Source organism: Hyla sarda, chromosome 2 (genome assembly GCF_029499605.1).
Source record: "Hyla sarda isolate aHylSar1 chromosome 2, aHylSar1.hap1, whole genome shotgun sequence".
NCBI lineage: Eukaryota > Metazoa > Chordata > Amphibia > Anura > Hylidae > Hyla > Hyla sarda.
This window is the reverse complement of record NC_079190.1, coordinates 342,572,542-342,595,739: the sequence shown is the minus strand read 5'-3', so window position 1 is coordinate 342,595,739 and position 23,198 is coordinate 342,572,542. Positions and strand designations below refer to the sequence as shown.

General features: G+C 41.6%; 1 protein-coding gene across 3 annotated transcripts in view; it reads left to right on the top strand.

The window, feature by feature from the left end:
- The window catches only part of LOC130356506 (amine oxidase [flavin-containing]-like), a 107,771-nt gene that overhangs the window by 18,170 nt on the left and 66,403 nt on the right, over positions 1-23,198 (top strand). Inside the window, exon 1 of one of the 3 annotated variants that reach the window (XM_056558171.1) lies at positions 18,405-18,514. The exons of the other annotated variants lie outside the window; for them this stretch is intronic. Coding sequence (XP_056414146.1) covers positions 18,505-18,514 — 10 coding nt within the window. The 5' untranslated portion in view covers positions 18,405-18,504. Of the gene's footprint in view, positions 1-18,404; positions 18,515-23,198 lie in introns of those variants that run through there. 3 annotated transcript variants of the gene reach the window in all.

Genomic DNA, 23,198 nt, shown 5'->3' with positions numbered 1-23,198 from the left:
TCAACGATTTCTTGATGATCCAAGCGGATAGGGGTACTCCCCTGTGTAACTTTGATGTCAACCAGCGGCAGCTCATACGTGACACCTGACGTTTACTGAGGCCCTTTGAGGAACCCACATTATTAGTGATTTGCCAGGATTACGGGATGAACAACGTCATTCCACTGCTTCATTTCCTACAACAGATGGTGGAAACGATGGCTGGTTAGGGTACTGGAGACATGGCGCATACATCTCATGGCCACATGAGCCCTGTGGGGGCTGAACTGGAATAGGAGGATGTGGGGGACAGTGGAGCACAGGCAATGTGTAGCGAGATGGATGATTTTTATAGTCATCTGACAGGAGAGGAGGAGCAGGAGCAGCCAGAGGAGCTACAGGGTGATGAGGAAGACGAGACAGAGGACCCAGAGACACAGTGTGGCAGTATGCAGTGGAGATCAAGGCAGGGAGTCCCTCCAAATCACTTGCACAAATGTCACGATGCATGCTCACTTGCTTGCATAGTGACCGCCAAATTGTCATTCGGCAGCAGGATGACTTCTGGCTCTCCACCTTGTTGGACCTTTGCTACCGGCACAAAATGGGGGCCTTTTTTACACCAGCTGAGAGGGAGGACAAACTGACCTACTACAGAGACATCTTATGTAGCCAGTTGGCCGATACCTATCTGCGTCATCGTCCATCCTCCCGCAGGTCTGACTCATGGGGCCCTCTGTGATCACGTTCCACTGCCATGGCTGGTGGGGAGGGGTGGGGTGGCAGGAGCAGTACCAGCTCCATCAACAACAGCCTGAGTCTACAGTTGCTTATGAATAGCTTTCTTCACTCACATAGTGAAACAACTCATCAGCAGCAGGTAGACCTGGAGCAGGGCCTGAACTAGCAGATGGTGGCATACCTTGACATGACCCTGCCAACACACATTGAAGATCAATACAGATCACAGCATCTGTGGGAGTGTGGTCGGAAAAATGCATGATCGGATCGCCCTCACCTGCCTCCATCCATCTCCCAGCATCTTCTGCTCTGGTCTGAGCTCTAGCAGACCAGAGCAGAAGATAGCCGATAATACTGATCAGTGCTATGCCCTATGCATAGCACTGAACCATATTAGCAATCAAATGATTGCTAGAAAAATTCCCCTATTGTTACTATTAAATTGTAAAAATAAAAGTAAAAAAAATGTGAAAAACTGGTCGCGCAAAAAACAAGCCCTCATACTAGTTTGTGGATTAATATAAGAGTTCTGATTTTTAGAAGACGAGGAGGAAAATACAAAAACGTAAAAATAAAATCCTTAAAAATAAAGTCCTTAAGGGGTTAAATCAAACAAAAGGAAAGGTGTGCAAAAAACACCATATTCCACCTACACCACCAAGTATTGATGTGATACAAAGACCTCTAAAAGGTGGAAGCGAACAATGTATGGTCCATTGAAACAGGTGGGGGTAAAAACTTCCCCTGTAAGGCCCTACTCTTTCCCTATTAATTCCCTTCGTGGCAAGTGTTCTAAAAAGGGCAGCCCAACACAGGAACCTCTCCCTATGTCCACTTAAAAACCCTGGGAAATGGCAGTGTTCTTAGGTGGAAATAGGGAGAGTTTCCTGTTTAAGAGGAAGTAACACTTGCCAAGAAGGGAATTAATAGGGTGAGAGTAGGGCCTTACAGGGGAAGTTTTTACCCCCACCTCTTACAATAGACCATATGTTGTTCCCTTCCACCTTTAAGAGGTTTTTGCATCACATCAATACTTGGTGGTCTAGGTGGCACATGGTGTTTTTTGTACACATTTTCTTTTGTTTGATTAAAAAAAAAAATTGGGTCCATATACTGTATTATATTCTAAGAATATTATTAAAATTAATATATTAAAATATTAATAATATATTAAAATAATGAATATTATTAAAACAATTCTGATCCTGCCACCCGCCTGATGCCACACATCTGATGCCAAGTGCTCCTTCTTTTACCCACCTTTGCCACCCACCGCTCCACTCTATCACTGGGTCACTATCAGGACTCCTGATGCATCTGCTGCTGCCAACTCCAGGCTGTGTCATTCTGCCGGCATATGGTCTCCTCGTGCTTCCGCCACCTCCAGGCTGTGTCATTCTGCCTCTATATGGTCTCCTCATGCTGCCCCCAATTCCAACCTGTATCATTCTGCCACCATTTGGTCTCCTCATGCTTCTGCCACCTTCAGGCTGTATCATTCAGCCACTATATGGTCTCCATATGCTGCCGCCACCTCCAGGCTGTGGCATTCAGCCACTATATAATCTTTTGATGCTGACGCCACCTCCTGGATGTATCATTCAGCCACTATATTGTCTCCTCATGCTGCTGCCACCTCCAGGCTGTGTCATTCAGCCACTATATGGTCTTCTTATGCTGCCGCCACCTCCAGTCTGTGTCATTCTGACGCCATTTGGTCTCCTCATGCTCCCGCCACAGGTGTTACTTCCCTAATGGGTGCACTGGCCCTTTAAATCCTAAAGCTCCGGTGCACAAGCCGGAGTAGAGAGGCAGAGGTAGGGGCAGGAGAAGCACCAGGTGAGTGATGGGCTGGGATTCGCATTTGGGCGCATCCCGCGATGTGAATCCCAGCCCCGCCGGCAGCAGCAGCTAACGGGACCATGCGGTCACGGCCAGCGTGTGCAGCAGGAATGTAACGTAACAGTTCCCCTCCCCTTTGGTCTCCCCCCCTCCCCCTCAGAAAACACCTGAGAAAGTCACGGCCCAGGATATTCTCCTCAGGACCGTAACCCAACCAGTCGACCTGAATTTTTTTTACCTCTCACGGTTTTAGTGGCAAGAATCTCTTTAACTTTGTAGATGTCAGAAAAGCCAGTGACAGGTGTGGGGACAAGATTCTTTTGAGAAAACCGGTTTATGACATAAGGCTTGAGGAGAGAGACGTGGAAAGAATTGGGAATACATAACGTAGAAGGTAGACAGAGTTTATAGGAGACAGAATACATATTTTGTAGAATCTGGAAGTGACCAAGGTAGTGAGGACCAAGCTTGTGACAGGGTATCTTGAAGCGGATGTACTTGGATGAAAGCCTCACCATGTCACCAGGAGAGAAGGATGGAGGAGGTCTTCTACTCTTATCAACTTGCGCCTTCATGCGTGAAGAAGCCTGGGATAACGACTGTCAGATCTGTTGCCAGATGGTGGAGAAGTCATGGACCAGCTCATCAACAGCAGGCACACCGGAGGAAACTGGGAGAGGAAGAGGAGAAAGGAGATGGAGTCCGTAGACAACAAAAAAGAGAGACAACCTCATGAACTTAGAATCCTTATGATTATATGAGAATTCAGCCCAACGGAGAAGGTCGACCCAATCGTCTTGGTGAGCTGAAACAAAATGCTGAAGATAAGTCTCAAGAATTTGATTAACCCTCTCCACCTGACCGTTGGACTGAGGGTGGTAGGCCGAGGAGAAGTCCAGATTGATGTCCAGACGGTTATAAAGGGCTTGCCAGAACTTAGAGGCAAACTGAACACCACGATCCGAAATGATATGCTGAGGAAGACCATGTAAATGAAAGACATGCAACAGAAAGTACTTTGCCAGCTGTGGGGCAGAAGAAAGACCTGGTAGAGGAATGAAATGAGCCATCTTGGAAAACCGCTATTTACAATTGATCACAAAGTGATCACTAGAACCCTAAATTTACCACCCACTAAATTAAATGCGAAGCCTAAAATATAACTTTTATTTCCAACTAATTTAAAATTTTCAGTGTATATGTCTCCAGTTGATTGCTGCAATAACATATCTACTGCATGTAACCACATGCTAGTGTTTAATTTATGATTTCATTGCCTCGGCTGCAGTCCGATTGGCAACTCAAACTAGGAGCACACTGTAGTTAAAAACGGTCACACATAAACCTTCCCCGACGTTTCACCACAAGCAGTGGCTTTATCAAGGACTAAAGGGTCAATGGCATCTTGGAAAACCGATCTACAATGACCCAAATGACAGTGTTATTATGAGATAGTGGCAAATCGGTGATGAAATCCATGGCGATATGGGACCAGAGAGTCTCCAGAATGAGTAAAGGCTGTAAGAGTCCTGCAGGTCTCTGTCGAGGAGTTTTGCAAACAAATTCAGAAACATCACATTCAAGATGGGGCCACCAGTAGTGGCGGGAGATTAGAAGAAGAGTCCTGCATATACCAGGATGACCTGCTGTCAAGGAACATTTACCCCATTTCAGTACCTTGCGTCTCAAGGTTTTCCCAGAGGAACTTGCTGAATTTCAGCAGGAGCGGCAGAAATCAAACAGTCTGGAGGGAAAATATGCCTAGGCATGGAGTCCAAACCAATGATGTCAGAGGACCTGGAGAGAGTATCTGCCCTGATGTTCTTGTCTGCCAGACAGAAGTGCAAGAATGAAGAAGTTGAACCTTGAAAAGAACAGTGACCACCTTACCTGGTGGGGGTTCAAATGCTGAGCAGACTGAAGGTATAGAAGATTCTTATGGTCGGAGTAGATGCTGACCAGATAAGAAGAACCTTCCAATAAATGTTGCCATTCCTCCAAAGCTGGCAACAGTCACAATTTCCAATGGAGTAAATCCTCTCAGCAGGAGAGAAGGTCTTGGAGAAGAACCCACAAGATACAGTCTTGGCATTTTTTTGAGTAAGCACAGGAGCAAAGGCAAACGCAGACTTTAAATGGGTGAAGGCCTCTTGAGGCCAAGACTTAGGATTCGAAGTCTTCTTAGTGAGAGCAACGATTGGAGCACCAAAGGACTAAAAAAGTAGGATAAATTGACGATAATAGTGAATCCCAGAAAGCGTTGAATAGCACGCAGGCCAGAAGGACGAGGCCAATCCAATACGGCAGACAATTTATCTGGATCCATCTGCAGGCCTCGATGAGAGACAATGTAGCCAAGAAACGGAAGACTAGACTTCTTGAACAGACATATCTCCAGTTTGGCATAGAGATGGTTCTTCCATAGTTGCTGAAGAACCAGACGAACATGAGTACGATGTTAGAAGAGAAGATCAGGATGTCATCTAGGTATACGACAACACGTGTAGAGAGGATCATGGAAGATATCATTGACAAACTCTTGAAAAATGGCTGGAGCACTGCAGAGACCAAAAGTCATTAAGAAATATTCAAAATGTCCGCCATGAGTATTGAAGGCTGTTTTCCGTTCATCTCCCTTGCGGATACGAATGAGGTTATTCGCTCCATGTAAGTCCAACTTGGAGAAGACCTTGGCACCATGTAGATGGTCAAAAAGTTCTGAGATAAGAGGTAGTGGGTAATGGTTCTTGACCGTGATTTTGTTAAAGGGGTAGTCCAGTGGTGAAAAACTTATCCCCTATCCTAAGGATAGGGGATAAGTTTGAGATCGCGGGGGGTCCGACCGCTGGGGCCCCCTGCGATCTCTCTGTACGGGGCCCCGGCTCTCCGCCCAGATAGCGGGTGTCGACCCCCGCACGAAGCGGTGGCCGACACGCCCCCTCAATACATCTCAATGGCAGAGCCGGAGATTGCCGAAGGCAGCGCTTCGGCTCTGCCATAGAGTTGTATTGATGGGGCGTGTCAGGCCGCCGCCTCGTGCGGAGGTCGACACGCCCCCTTCCCGCGGGCTGTCGGGGCTCCGTACAGGAGATCGCAGGGGGCCCCAGCGGTCGGACCCCCCGCGATCTGCAACTTATCCCCTATCCTTAGGATAGGGGATAAGTTGCTCACCACTGAGTCACCACTGGACTACTCCTTTAAGTCCCCTTTAGTCAATGCATTGAAGGAGTGAGCCATCTTTCTTCCCTACAAAGAAGAAATCAGCTCCAGCAGGAGAAGAGGACTTATGGATAAATCCCTTTTGTATATTCTCCTGGATATACTGATATTTTTATCAACAGATAGAGGGTATATCCTTCCTCGAGGAGGAGTGGTACCAGGCAGAAGATCTATAGGGCAATCGTAAGGACGTTGTGGAGGCAGAGACTCAGCCTGTTTTTTGCAGAATACATCATAGAAATCTTGGTACCGTGGCGGCAGGCCAGGTAAAGGAGGAAGACAAGAAACAACTTTAGGCTGAACTGGTTGGAGGCAAAGGTTTTGACAGAATTGTCCCCAGCGAATTATGTCTCCAATTTTCCAATCCAGTTGCGGAGAATGGCATTGCAGCCAAGGAAGGCCAAGAAGAATCTCTGAAGTACAGTGTGACAGAACATAGAATTCAATATTTTCTTTATGCGATACTCCCACCAGTATGACGAGAGATTCAGTACGGAAGTGAACTATACAGTCCAGATTTTGTCCATTAACAGAGGAGATGAACAAGGGCTTGGCAAGCTGAGTAAGTGGAAGATGATACTTGTGGACTAAAGCCATATCAATAAAGTCATCTGCTGATCCAGAATCCAAAAATGCTGTAGCACTGAAGAAAGACTTGGCTGAAGCGAAGAATTGTACAGAAATAGTTCATCGTGGAGAGGTAGTATTCACACCCAGGGATGCCTCTCCCATGTACCCTAGGTGCAGGCGTTTCCCGAATGCTGTTGGCTAACAGTACAGTCCTTAAGGAAGTTCTCCGGGCTAGCACAATACAAGCACAAATTCTCACTGCCTCATCCTGACCTCTCCTGTTGCGTAAGACGAGAACGATCCACTTGCATAGCATCTTCAGCAAGAGGCGCAAGAAACTGAAAGGGTGGACATTGAAACACAGGTGCCAGGCGAGGATATCTCTGTGTAGAGTCCGGAACAGCGTAGTCACCAACGGAAGAATTTCCTTGACAGAGGTTCAGCAAAGTCGCCTCAGCAGAAGAGGCACGTGCGGGTTTCTCAAAGAAATTCCTCAAAGAAAATTCTGCCAAGAAAGTCAACATTTGGAGAATACCGGATCACCACGGTCCCAAAGGGGTGTAGCCCAGGCAATTTTTTTTCCGGACAGTACGTAGCTGGGAGCCAGAAGACACTGCAGGAACTGGTGGTGGGAGTGGGCCAGGTTGCGGTACCTGCTGCTGCTGCTGTTGTTGTTGCAAGGCCAATAGCTATCGCATCATAGCAGACAATTGGGTAAGTTGCTGCGCCAATTGCTGAGACTGATGTACCACAACGGAGGGAAGATCCACGACTTCAAGCAGGGGTATCAAGCGGGATCCACGCCAGATCTTACTGTAACACTCACATTTCAGTAGACTGGAACACAGATGATAGTGGATCCGCTGAACCTGTGTGGTAGATGACTCAGACCGTACCATTGAGTGGAGTCTAAGGTGCCGCTGGTTTTCACCAGAGCCCGCCTCAAAGCAGAATGGACTTGCTGCGCCAGGCGGCACCAAGGTCGCTACCTCTGGCATGGCTCGACCACACAGGTGGCTGAGGAGATTCGAGGCACAGGTGGGATTAGGCAACTCGTGGTCTGGATAGCAGGAGGTCAGGGCAGGCGGCACAGTAGCATAGTCAGGAACATAGCAAATGATCAGTAGGCAGGCAGCAAAGGAGCAAGGTCAGGTCACGGAGCAAAGTTATGATACACAGCAAGGCAATACACAGGAATGCTTTCTCTAAGATGCCAGGGCAACAACGATCCGGCAGGGAAGTGTGGGAGGTGGAGGAATTTATCATTGAGCCACAGGTGTAATTTCACTAGTGGGCACACTGGCCCTTTAAATCTTAAAGCTCCGACACGAATGCACCCTAGGGGACGGGGTTACACGCACCAGAGCAGAGAGACGGAGACAAGGGCAGGGGAAGCACCAGGTGAGTGACGGGCTGGGATTCGCATGCGGACGCAATCCGCGATGCGAATCCCAGCCCCGCCGGCAGCAGCAGGTAATGGGACCATGCTCTCACGGCCAGCTTGTGCGGGTTGCTTATGCAGATGATGATGCTTTCCTCTTTAAAGGGAATTTGTCATAAAAAAATTACTTATTTTTTAACCCCTTAAGGACTCAGGGTTGTTTCGTTTTTTCCTCCTTACCTTTTAAAAATCATAACCCTTTCAATTTTCCACCTAAAAATCCATATTATGGCTTATTTTTTGCGTCGCCAATTCTACTTTGCAGTGACATTAGTCATTTTACCCAAAACTGCACGACGAAACGGAAAAAAAAAACATTGTGCGACCGTTTCTACGCAGTGCATATTTCGGTAAAAATTACACCTTATCATTATTCTGTAGGTCCATACGGTTAAAATGATACCCTATTTATATAGGTTTGATTTTGTCGCACTTCTGGAAAAAATCATAACTACATGCAGGAAAATTTATACGTTTAAAAATGTCATTTTCTGACCCCTATAACTTTTTTATTTTTCCACGTACAGGGCGGTATGAGGACTCATTTTTTGCGCCGTGATCTGAAGTTTTTATTGGTGTGATTTTTGTTTTGATCGGACTTTTTGATCACTTTTTATTCATTTTTTTAATGGTACAAAAAGTGACCAAAATACGCTTTTTTGGACTTTGGAATGTTTTTGTGCGTACGCCATTGACCGTGCGGTTTAATTAATGATATATTTTTATAGTTCGGACATTTACGCACGCGGCGATACCACATAGGTTTATTTATTTATTTTTTTACACTGTTTTCTTTTTTTTATGGGAAAAGGGGGGTGATTCAAACTTTTATTAGGGAAGGGGTTAAATGACCTTTATTAACACTTTTTTTACATTTTTTTGCAGTGTTATAGGTCCCATAGGGACCTATAACACTGCACACACTGATCTCCTATGCTGATCACTGGCGTGTATTAACACGCCTGTGATCAGCATTATCAGCGCTTGACTGCTCCTGCCTGGATCTCAGGCAAGGAGCAGTCATTCGTCGATCGGACACCGAGGAGGCAGGTAAGGGCCCTCCCGGTGTCCGATCAGCTGTTCGGGTCGCCGCGATTTCACCGCGGCGGTCCCGAACAGCCCGACTGAGCAGCCGGATCACTTTCAGTTTCACTTTAGAAGCGGCGGTCAGCTTTGACCGCCGCTTCTAAAGGGTTAATACCGCACATCGCCGCGATCAGCGATGTGTGGTATTAGCCGCGGGTCCCGGCCATTGATGAGCGCCGGGACCGAAGCGATATGATGCAGAATCGAGGCGCGATCCCGCTTCATATCGCAGGAGCCGGAGCAGGATGTAAATATACGTCCTGCGTCGTTAAGGGGTTAAATCAAGTGTTTAACTTTTTTTTTTAAGAATTGGTGATTCTTTTAAAATAATTTTACTACTTTTTTTGACAATTGACAGTTATTGAAACTTTCAAACAGTTCATTCACACATACCACATCTGATGCATATTTGTTGCTGCTGATTTGCTGCTGTTCAACTATTTTCAACTATTTATTTGTATTGGTTTAACAGCATGAAACTAGCAGCAGCAAATCTGCAGTGGACACAGTGGGGGAGATTTATCAAAACCTGTGCAGAGGAAAAGTTGACCAGTTGCCCAAAGCAACCAATCAAATCGCTTCTTTTCTACGCTGTACGTTTTTCGATAAAACATGACACATTATCTTTATTTTGTAGATCCATACGATTAAGATGACGCCCAACTGATGGAGGTTTGATTTAGTTTTATTTCTGTTAAAAATCTATAACTTTTTGCACAAAAATGTGCACGTTTAAAATTGTCCTCTCCCGACCCCTATAACCTTTTTATTTTTCCATATACCTGGTATACTGGGATGTGTGGGCTAATTTTTTTTCGTGATCTGCAGTTTTTATCGGCACCATTTTTGTTTTAATGGGACATTTTGATCACTTTTTAAACCTGTTTAGGGTATGTAAAGTGACCAAAAATACACAATTTTTGACTTTTTTTTTTAATTGGGAAAAGGGTGGTGATTCAAACTTTTATTAGGGAAGGGGTTATATCACACTTATTAACTTTTTTTTTACATTATTTTTTAGTCCCCATAGGAGACTATTACATGCAATCCTTGCCATAGCATAGCATTGATCAGTGTTATCGGTGCTCGATTGCTCCATCCTGCCATGGCTAACTGGAGAATCTGAGCACCGATTGGATGACGAGGAGGCAGGTAGGAACTCTCCTGCCGCCCTCTCAGCTGATTGGGACACCACGGTTTTACTGCGGTGGTGCCAGGACAGTTTTTTCTTTAGATGCCGCAAACAACTTTGATTGCTGCATCTAAGGGGTTCATGCCGGGCATCACCGCTGATAGCCACCAGGTCCACCCTGCTATGACGCGCGCTCAGCTCACGTCATAGAAGGGGAGCGAGTGCAGGGCGAACATGTACGCTCTGCATTCTTAAGGGGTTAAGGATACGTTCACACATACGTATTTTCTGCTGAAGAATTGCTGTAGCAGATTTTGCTGCCCACTAAATTCAATGGGTAGCAAAATCTGCAGCAGTAAATCTGCAGCAGATCTGCAGCAAAAATATGCTTGTGTGAACGTACCCGTAAGAAGCAATCTGATTGGTTGCTTTGGGCAACTTGTTAACTTTTCCATTACAGAGGTTTTGCTAAATCTCCCCCAGTATGTGTAAATATACTTAAAATAATTTCCCTCTTTGCCCACATGCACAATTTTAACTTGAGTTTAAAACTGTTATAAAACAAAATTAAAGCTACTCTTTTTTGGTTGCTATGGGCAACAATACAAGATAGTCTTGAAAAATGAGGGCCACTTTTATAGTAAAACATTAGCCAGCAAATATTAAATAATGTCTTCTTGTTCGTTCATCTTGTAGCTGGTGAAGCATTTGTTTCTGCCCTTTTTCACACTTTGCAATGTAATATTCCAGAATGAAAGATGTTGAAATGTATTCCCAAGCCTATTTCTGTGAGCTATACTTCAATAAGCATAGTCTTTAGACTACTTCCTGACCTTTGACAATTTATAGTAACCTTAGCAACTTGGAATTATATATGTTTACCTTTTCCATAGACTGAGATGTTTGCTCTGTATCTATACAATTGTGTCAGCCTGTGCAGGTAAAGTGAGTAAAAAAAGTAAAATGTAAAAAACACTAAAAGATAATATGTCAGGTTGCAAATTCAATTTTGTTAAATTTTTTGCCATTACTTAGCAATAAAAAATATTTTCTTTCACATTTTTTATGTTTTTATGTGATCATTCCTAGTAATTAGCTTTAGTAATTGTCTACATGCTCAACCACATAATTATATCAAACGATTGGTACAAGCTCATTCATTGTGAAACAGCTCATTATCTTATATACATTGCCTAATATTTTAGTCAGGGGTTGGTCCTCATTTTGGTTATTTTTTTTTTTTATTTTTTTTTTTTTGGGGGGGCCAAAACACAGAAACATGTATAAATAATTTTATTACAGTTTTTTTCTGTGCCAGTTTCACTTCTCAATTTGGCAACAACACTTGCTTTTGCATATAGCAAGACCTGAATGGCACCCACCAACCTATTTAGCATGAATATTTTTACCATAAAGAGTTTACTATAGTTACAGGTGCCCTTTAATGTCAGTCTTAAAATTTACTATAAAAGAAAATGTGAGCCTTTCATGTTCACCCATTGTCAACATCAAGTGCAAATTTACAGCATGGTCGCTTGGTACTTAACGCATCATGCCTTACATGTATATATATCAATTTAGTCTATGAAAACAGGGCATGAGCAGCACTTGCAACATAAACAATTAGTGGTGACTGCAACATAGCATGGCATTGATCAATAAAAGCAATCTGATGATTGCTTATAAAAGTCTCCTAGAGAAAGGTAATATATTATATATATATATATATATATATATATATATATATATATATATATATATATCTGATATGGAATTGTTTTCCTTATCAAAATATAACATTATTGATCCCATACAGTAAATGTTTAGATACTCAAAAAAGAAGACAAACACCAAAATTGCTCATTTTTGTTCACATCATTAAATCAACTTGTATTTTATTTATTAAAGTCCCTACTTAATCTCTTCAATGGGTGACCCTTATCAGTGATTAACAGCTATCTCTATTAGAGTTGAGCGAATTTGTGAAAAATTTGATTCAGCTGATTGGCTTAATTTTCCGAAAAATATTCAATTCAATCCGAATAAATTCATGGCGAATCAAAATAATAAAGTGTGTATGTTTTTAACTTTTTTCACAATTTTTTCTTTATTTTTTACATTTTAGGTAGTACTACTACTCCCAACATGGAAAATACTGTTCCATGATGGGAGTAATAGTAACTGTACTAATAGACAGATCACCCTGGGTGTCACTTCTGACCCCTTTTGCGATCCGCCTGTATAATGTATAGAAGCGGGCGGCTGGCCGCTCTTCTGCGTGATCCTGCACTATGTTCTGCAATGTGAAGTTCTTCACATCACAGATTCATATTCCCGCAGAGAGCTGTGATTGGCCAGATGGTTCCAGCCAATCACAACTCTCTGCGGGAAATATGAATAATAGGTATATATGCAGCAGTGCAGGGGACCAGAGAAGAGCGGCCATGCTCCATATCCATACATTATATAGGACAATCGCAGGGGGTGTCAGGAGTGACACCCGCTGTGATTTTTCCTTAACTGCAGGTACTACTGCTCCCAACAGGGAGCACACAGCTGTAGTACCTGCATTAATAGACAGATCGCAACAGGTGTCACTTCTTACACATGTTCTGATCTGTCTATTGATGCAGGTACTACAGGGACTAATTATCAGGAGCGATATTATACATGTTTTCACTTTACTCACATTTTTTTCGGCCATTTAGATATGCTGGCATGAATAATTGCGGGGGTCAGAGACGAGACGAGGACAGGGATATCAGTAATATGTATAATACAGTAGGCAAAAAAAGGCTGACAGTTTCCTTAATTTTCCAAAAATCCATAAATTTACAGAGATCTTCTATCAGAAATGAAAGATACTTCAAATTGTTATTTGTAGAGGCAGATGGCCAGGACAATAATGTATGTATGTATTTAATGTAATTGGGAAAGACGATGTCATTGTAATTATACAGAATGAGCTGGTTTTAATTGGCAAAACTCTTCTTGCAATTCCAATGTCTCTGCTCTGTATGTGAAAAATTGTTTATATTTTATGTAGGGCATGATGGGACTTGTAATTCTTGAATTCCAGTACAGTGGTTGCAGCGGACCCGGGAGGGAGTCTATGGATGTCCTGGGGCAGTATGAATGGAAGAAATAAAGTTTTGAAATATATAGTAGCTTCTCTAATTAGAGCAAATTAAGGTTAATTGAACAATGAGACCTCATCCAAATAAGGTCAAATAGGTAATAGAACATCAAAGGAATGTAGGTGAAGTGGTTTAACCTTAATTGGCTGTTGTTTTATTATTCAATTAATTATTTCCCTCCTATTTCCTGTTCTTCATTCATCTGTCTGCTGTGTGAGCAAAAATAAATAAATATTATATAACCATATATATATATATATATATATATATATATATATATATATGTACATATTTCTATCCATATATCTATATGTCTATATATATATATATATATATATATATATATATATAAAACTCAATGTGTGTGTGTGTTTGTGTGTGTGTGTATGTGTGTGTGTGTGTGTGTGTATATGTTCCAGCATCACGTACAAACGGCTAAAGATATTAACATGAAACTTGGCACACATGTTACTTATATGTCAACAAAAAACATAGGATAGGTAATTTAACCCTTACTCACCCCCATTTGCCAGGGGCACGGTTTTTGTTTAAAGTCCCATACAAGTCTATGGGAAATATATGTTACTGCATTAACTTCCAAACGGCTGGAGATATTTTGATAATACTTGGTCACATGTTACTTTTATGTCCACTTAAAATATAGAATAGTTATTTAATCCTTAACTACCCCCATTTGTGAGGGTCGGGGTTTTTGATTAAAGTATCATGCAAATCAATGGGAAACGTATGTTCCCACATAACTTCCGTACGGCTGGAAATATTTCAATACCTGGTACACATATTACGGGTCGGGATATGAGGTCAGGATAGGAGGTCGAGATGGGAGGTTGGGATATGAGGACGGTATAGGAGAACGGGATATGAGGAAAAGATATGAGGACGGGATAGGAGGTTGGGATAGGAGGTCGGGATAAGAGGTTGGGATAGGAGGACGGGAAAGGAGGACGGGATAGGAGGTTGAAATAGGAGGTCAGGATAGGAGATCGAGATAGGAGGTCGAGATATGAGGACGGGAAAGTAGGACGGGATAGGAGGTCGAGATAGGAGGTTGAGATAGGAGGTCGAGATAGGAGGACGGGATAGGAGGTCGGGATAGGAAGTCAAGATAGGAGGTCGAGATATGAGGATGGGAAAGGAGGATGGGATAGGAGGTCGAGATAGGAGGTCGAGATAGGAGGATGGGATAGGAGGTCGAGATAGGAGCTCAAGATATGAGGACGGGAAAGGAGGTCAGGATAGGAGGTCGGGATATGAGGTCGGGATATGATGACGGGATAGGGGATATGAATATGACAACAATATATGAGGATGGGATAGGAAGTTAAAAGCTTCCTCTGTTGATTTTCCTCCACACCAATATATATATACAAAAAACAAAAATGTTCCAGGAACCTTCAATAAAACTTCACTCTTAATAAGGCCTTTTTAAAATATTGAAATAGATTATCAAAACTTAGATACACTCTGACTGCCATCAGTGATCTTGAGTCCCCTTATTTTGCACTATAATTCCACATACTGTAAACATGACTGTTATTGCTCAAATTGCACAGCAGTACACTGCATTACTACATGTTATTGCACACTTGTCCATACCTTTTATTCTGCTTGTGTGGGAGTTCAAGATACAAAATTACAAAAAAATATATATATAAAAGTCCAGATACTCTATTGCAGCTTCCTCCAATATATATGCAACAATATCAGAATTGTCCTTGTTATTAACGGCTCCAGTATACTATTCTTGTAGAGCCTATTATATGTCCAATGTAGCATACGGCACCCAACAACATTAGTGTAAAATAGTCTTTTGTGCAAATATATCCAAACAATTTTTATATATTCACTTCCACTGCTTTATAGACATCTAAGTAACACAAATTCAGAATATATTGTATTTCATGAACCATTTAAGTTAGTATACATACTGGTCTTCCAATGCAAAATCCCACAGAGTTAAGTATGATTATTTAGTACATGCCTGTTGGGAGTCTAAATATGGTCATATGGTAAATGGAGATTATTGCTGCGGTTTGTCCTGGACCTATAACAGCATACATGTGTTAGAGGCTATAAATTGTATGTCCTGATGACATCATTTTAATAGCCGGAACGTACTATATGAAAATATGAATACAAAAAAATGCATTATGAAACTCATAAAATGCATACTAACTTAAATGGTTCAAGAAGTAGAATATAATTTTAATTTGTGCTACTTGTTTGGATAATCAAGTTTATGACTATATACCGCATTAAATGTGTACTGTGTACTGGATGTCCATAAAGCAGTGGAAGTGATAATACTGTTTGGAGTGCGCTACTTGCTTGGACAATTGCAGTGGGTGATTACATACCGCATTGAATGTGAACTATGCACTAGATGTCTATAAAGCAGTGGAAGTGAATATATAAAAATTGTTTGGATATATTTGCACAAAAGACTATTTTGCACTAATGTTGTTGGGTGCCGTATGCTACAACGGACGTATAATAGGCTGAAGGATAATATACTGGAGCCGTTAATAACAAGGACAATTCTGGATGTTGTTGCATATAATTATGAGGAAGCTGCAATAGAGTATCTGGACTTTTATACTGTATATATTTTTTTGTAATTTTGTATTTTGAACTCCCACACAAGCAGAAATAATCCCACACAAGCAGGTATGGACAAAAGTGCAATAACATGTAGTAATGACGTATACTGCTGTGCAATTTGTGCAATAGCAGTCAAGTTTACAGTATGTGGAATTATAGTGCAAAATAAGGGCACTCTGCAGCGCTCAAGAGCACTGGTGGTGGTCAGAGTATATCTAAATTTTGATAATCTGCTTCAGTATTTTTAAAAAGGACTTATTAAAGTGAAGTTTTATTGAAGGTTCCCAGTACATTTTTGTTTTTGTTGTGTGTGTGTGTATATATATATATATATATATATATATATATATATATATATATATATATAGCTTACGTCTACATACATCTACAGTATACTATATATTATTACATATTATCCATATGCTGGGTCCTGCCACAGTATTGAGATATACTGTGGGACCCACCGACAGTCAGTTTGCAAACAGTACAAAATATATGTTTGCAAACTGTCCATGGGTACTCAAATAGGATGCGGGTCTCGTTCCTTCAACACAGGTCAGATATGCTGCAGGATTGGCAGTACCCACGGACAGTTTGCAAACATACATTTTGCACTATATATTCTCTCAAAGAAAAAAAGTAGTCGGCACTACCGTGTGGTGAATCCATATATCCTAAGATTAGCATCAAATCACAGATCCAGGTGTGTAAGTAATGGCAATGGCAGGTGGCGCTACATGCCCAAGGAAATACAGTATACAATCTATAACCACACAAGAAAATAAAGTGCGGAGCGCTCACCGTTCCACTTGTGGGCAGACAGAACATAGTGATCCAAAGACCGAATCGGCAGGGAGGTGGCAGATCTATCCAGGCGGAGTTCAGACATCAGGCCATGGACCGTATCACGCCCCTAGGCGCTTCAACAGGCTGCTGAAGGACGTCATCACGTATACTCCACGTTTTTATACTTCTTCACAGGTTATGTCATGACAATGAAAAAAAGGTAACACAAGTGAGTATTAACTATATGTGTGCCAGTGCTGATAATAGAGAAAGGAAAAACAACTTGTTATGGAATAAATTCTTACTAGTGAAACCGAAATGTTATTTCATGCAGAGTAAAAGAGAGCACCTAATTCATTTTTTTCATTTAGACCTAACAGTCCTGTTGCGTTCACCTATATATATATATATATATATATATATATATATATATATATATATATATATTATTTTTTTGTGTGTGTGTTGGAACAAAACTACATCTTTACTTCCCAGAATCCATTCCTCCAGTATATCAAATTATTATTGAGATGTGTGGACGATATTCTTGAGGTCTGGTCCTTAACGCCCAACCAGTTCGGGAATTCCTCTCATATCTCAATGATGTCAATGACAGGAACATGTTGTTCACAGCAGTATTCGGAGGCAATTCTTTAGAGTTCTTAGATGTAAAGATAAGCGTGGTAAATGGTCAGATCCAGACTGAGGGTTTTTAGAAAAAGTACCACCAGAAATAAGTATCTTCATTACAACTCGTCACAAACAGTACAAATGAAGAATGGGATCCCCAACAGCAAAATGGTGCACTTGATGTACATCAATAGTAATGTTGATGCATTCAACCAACAAATAGATGAGCTGTCTTTCATCTGATCGCAAGGGGATACCCTAGTAAAGTAGTCAACCAAGCCCATACTAGAATCAATAGGATCTCAAGGGAGGAGTTGAGGTTTAAAAAGGAGCTGGAGGAAGGGATCAACTAGACACCTAGAGCTGTGTTCACTTTAAAAAATACTCTGTTAAATGACAGGATTAAACAAATCATTCATGCCAACTGGTTTATGTTGACATCCAAGAAATTACATGCCAGAAACCAATTATCACCTACTGACGCAATAAAACCATCAGGGATTACTTGAAACAGAAGCATAAAAAGAAGAAAACACATTCCAACTGGCTTACTGATACCTGAAGTGTAGGAAATTGCGGCTGCGGTTTTTGTTCGTTCTGTGATTTGAATCTGAAAGCAAAAACCATACAGTTAGGAATCTAAATGGTATTTGACAAACAGCCAGTGACATGTAGGTCTTCCTATGTGGTGTACTGCATGGTTTGTCCATGCGGGTTATACTACATAGGAAAAACTAAGCGCCCAGTTTTTCATAGAATTAGGGAACACGTTAGATCGATTAAAACAGGAAAATGGTCACAGCGATACATCAATCATATGACCTCCTGTCATGATGGCAATACAACAGGTCTAAAATTTGGGGCCATTGAAAGGGTGGAATTTCCGAGCAAGGGTAAAGATAGGCACCAGATGCTGCTGCAGAAGGAATCCAGATGGATCCTAAGGGTGAACGTAACAGGACCGTTAGGTCTAAATGACAAAAATGAATTAGGTGCTCTATTATAATCCATATGAAATAAAATCCCGGTTTCACTATTAAGAAGTTATTCCATAACAAGTTGTTTTTCCTTTTTCTATTATCAGCACTGGCACACATATAGTTAATACTCACTTCTGTTTCCTTTTTTTTCGCTGGCATGATGTAACCTGGGAAGAAGTATAAAAACGTGCAGTATACGTGATGACGTCCTTCAGCGGCCTGACGAAGCGCCTAGGGGCGTGACACAGTCCGTGGTCTGACGTTTGAACTCCCCCTGGATCTGCCACCTCTCTGAATAGACCGATGCGGTCTTTGGATCACTAAGTCCTGTCTGCCTACATGTGGAACGGTGAGCGCTCTGCACTTTATTTTCTTGTGTGGTTATATATATTTTGCACTGTTTACAAACTGACGCATATCTCAATACTGTTGCAGGACCCAGCATATTGAGTATATGTACCATATGATTAATATGTAATAATATATACTGTAGAAGTATGTAGATGTAAATGTGGTGTCCCAGTACCGCATTTCATACAGAACTTATTTATCTATGGGTCCCTGTAGCCAGAGTCCCTAAGACCTGGTAATATCTGTTAGTCAGTCCGCCCCGAGTCGCCTCTATTATAGTGTATAGATTCCTAATTTATCCATAGAATAATGTATATAGTATTATTTCTGCATATAAATGGTTAATTACTTGTTTCCATGGTGTCGCAGGGCCTTCGGGTCATGTGATGCGTTCCAGGCCTCACTTTGGTATATTTATCCTCATTTTGTGTTTTTGCAACGTATATAGATCCTGTGATGTAAGCAATCCCATGATACCATGTAAAGTGAGTGGCAGACGTTCGGACCAATCAAAATCGCCACGCCCCCTGCCCATATAAGGGAGCAGCGGCCATCTTATCTCTCTCTTGTTCCTGGGATAGCAAGCAAGCAAGACCTGTATAGCAGTAATCACAGTGAGTTAGGCCTGAGCCTTGCGGCAACGGCTGAATGATCTAAATTATAGAGTGTGTCATCCCCTAAGCACTCTGCAGTATCACCGGACCCAATATTTCCCCTAAATCCGGACGGATCTGCACATCACTCCCTAAATTCAGAGACTATAAGTTTAATGCAAGGTCCGCAACTTCTGCCACTCGCTAAGCAACCTAAGAACGGTTATATGAGAGTGTTACTACACATTGGATATTGCAAGCACTGCAGTAAAGTTATTCAAGTTCAAGTTAAATCTGCTTGTGGACCTTCAGTCATTTCATTGCACCTATCGCTTTTGAGAAGGGCGGCGATAGGCCGGAACATAGATTCAGCATACCAGCCCTCACCCTGGTGTCACGAGTGACTGGGTTAATATTAACCACTCATATACCAACATCATACCATCCCTACCATACACCCCCCAAGGGCTACCACATAAACTTTCACATTGGATCATAAATATATATTTAGCCAATTAAGGTTAAACCACTTGACCTACATTCCTTTGATATTCTATAACCTATTTGACCTTAATTCGATGTGGTCTCATTATTCAATTACCCATAACTTGCTCTAATTAGAGCAGCTACTGTATATTTCAAAACTTTATTTCTTCCATTCATATGGCTCCAGGACGGCCATAGACTCCCTGCCGGGCCTGTTGCAACCAATGTACTCGAATGCAGGAATTACAACTCCCATCATCCCCTGCATAAAAAATGAAAGATTTTTCACATATAGAGCAGAGACATTGGAATTGCAAGAAGAGTTTTTCAGTACTTTGTAAATTTAAACCAGCTCATACTGTATAATTGCAATGACATCATCTTTCCCAATTTCATTAAATACATACATACATGATTGTCCCGGCCATCTGCCTCCGCAAATAACAATTTGAAGTCTTTCATTTCTTATAGAAGACCTCTTTAAATTTATGGATTTTTGGTAAATTAAGGAAACTGTCTTCTTTTGCCTACTGTATTATACATATTACTGATGTCCCTCTCCTTGGCTCGTCTCTGACCCCCGCAATTATTCATGCTAGCACATCTAAATGGCCAAAAAAATAAAATTAATGGGGCTAAAAAAGTAAAGTGAAAATATCTATAATATTGCTCCCGATAATTAGTCCCTGTAGTACCTGCATTAGTAGACAGATCAGAACAGGTTGCGATCTATTGCGATCTGTCTATTAATGCAGGTACTACAGCTCCCAGCATGGAGCAGAGTGTTCTCCATATTGGGAGCGGTACTACCTGCAGTTAAGGAAAGATTACAGTGGATGTCACATCTGACACCCCTGCGATCGTCCTGTATAATGCATAGATGCCAGGCATGGCCGCCCTTCTTTGGTCTCCTGCAGTGCCGTATATATACCTATTATTCATATTTCTCACAGAGAGTTGTGTTTGGCTAGAACCATTTTGCCAAGCACAGCTCTCTGCGGGAAATCTGTGTCTGTGATGTGAAGAACTTTGTTCATCACAGAACATAGTGCAGGATCACGCAGAAGAGCAGCCAGCCGCCCGCTTCTATACATTATACAGGAGGATCGCAACGGGTGTCAGAAGTGACACCGGGGGTGATCTGTATATTGGTACAGGTACTACTACTCCCAGTAGTACCTGTACTAATAGACAGTCTGTTCCATGCTGGGAGTAGTAGTACTACCTAAAAAAAATTAAAAATAAAGAAAAAAGTGGAAAAAATTAAACACACTCACACACACATTATTAAAATACATTGCTAATAAAAAGTTTTACAAAATTAATTCAAAAAAATATATTATTTTTCCATTTAAATGGCCCCTTTCTACATTTTTATTATGTCGGCTACATTTTTAGGTCCCTACCTGCCCACATAAATTGGTCCCCGTTTAAAAATTAATTAAAATTTTGTTGTAGAAAATGAAAATGTTGTTAAATACATTTTCTACTGCAAAAAGTCAGTGGAATCCTAGCCTTAGAGTAATAACAACATGGAGTGAATGAAGAAATTTGCTATTTCGAATTGAGTGGAATTTCGGATTCAGTCCAAATAGAATTTTTCATGAAATTTGGAACAAATTCGGATTTATACAATTCGATTCACTCATCTCTAATATCTATATTCATGCTCATTCAGAGAAGGCTGTCGATCTACTCCTGGACTACAATGGACTCCCAAGCCCGAATTTCAATCAATCAATCTACAAAGTATCTAAAATCTTTGTACACAAAACTTATATTAATCTGTTGCACTTCTCCTGTTCTATAACATTATACCAATAGATTTGACAGCATTATGTCTGATTCCCTTCAAAAGTATGATGAATATGTCCCTAGCTCTAAACCACTTCCCAAAATGTCTGTCTAGTGTTGTAATAATCACGAGGCCATGAATCTCAGAAGTCAAAAACAACATTGATTCCCTTCATTAAATGAGCTAAATGTAGCTGCCTAAATCCTGTCTTATGTTCAATCCTTCTAAGAGCCCTATTTTATACACTGCACCTGAAAGGTCATCCCTTTATAGTACCTTCTGTTACAAATTAAACAGTGCTGTGACTTCTTTTGTCTATCAAGTGCAAAATATTTAAAAATTTAAAATTTCCATCACTTTCTAAAATAGGCCGGTTTCACACGAGGGTTAGAAAAGTGTATATTTTGGCCAAGTCTATGGCAGTTCGTGACTCTAATGAACTAAACTGACAGCATCATATACAGTATGTTCCAGAAGAAAATTGAAATGTTACAGTAATTGTAATATTATGAAAAATTGTGTAAATGAGATGTTAAGAAATCTCTTTTACATGCTTCGGAAAAAAATCTGGAATCTACACGTAACTTGACATGCAGTGTGGATTTTAAGTTAACACCATGTCAATGTATAGTGAAAATGTGGTGAAGATTTTTTCCCTGATTTTCCCCAATGATCTTACCTGCAATAATTGTGCAGTGTTATGGATTTCCCTGAGACACCACATCTGAATCTACAATTATGAATCTGTAATTCACTAAATCATTCTACCACTAAATCATTTATCTATTTCTGGAGCTGAAAACCTGCAACAAATCCATACATAAATCCTCAGGAGAATTACATGTTAAAATACTGTGGATTATCTTTGGGAAATTCACAGCCTTAAAATAGCCTTTAAATAGGATTCAGATAGCCATCCCTGGGTCCTAGAGAAGCCAAGATAGACTATGTGTCACAGGGACATACATACAGGTAAAACTCGAAAAATTATAATATCGTGCAAAAGTCCATTGTATTTCATTATTGCAACTTAAATTGGTACTCCAAAGGATAGGGGATAAGATGCCTGATCGCGGGAGTCCGGCTGCTGGGGACCACCGTGATCTTGCACGCGGCACCCCATTTGTAATCAGTCCCTGGAGCGTGTTCGCTCCGGGTCTGATTACCGGCGACCACAGGGCCAACGGCGTGTAACGTCACGCCTCCGCCCCCATGTGACGTCACGCTCCGCCCCTCATTGCAAGCCTACGGGAGGGGGCATGATAGTTGTCATGCCCCCTCCCATAGACCTGCATTGAGGGGCGGAGGCGTGATGTCACACGCCGCCGGCCCCGTGATCGACAGTAATCAGACCCGAAGCGAACACGCTCCGGGGACTGATTACAAACGGGGTGCCGCGTGCAAACGGGACTCCTGTGGTCAGGCATCTTATCCCCTATCCTTTGGATAGGGGATAAGATGTTTAAGCACCAGAGAACTCCTTAAAAGAAAAGGAAGCATGAAGTGCCCCAAAATCTCCTGGTAGACAGATGCGTTGATCCTGGACCAAGCACAGTGGACCAACACCATCAGATGACATGGCTCCCCAAATCATATAATATATTGGGGATTTGGGGTTTTTATGAGCTGTAAGCCATAATCATCACAGTTATGACAAATCACGACTTGAACTATCTTGCTTTGCATGTAATGAGTCTCTCTTATATATTAGTTTCACCTAAATTAATTACAGCAGTTAACTTATCCCCTATCCAAAGGGTCGGACCCCCCTGCAATCTCCTGAATGGGGCCCTGCTGGAAGGGGGTGT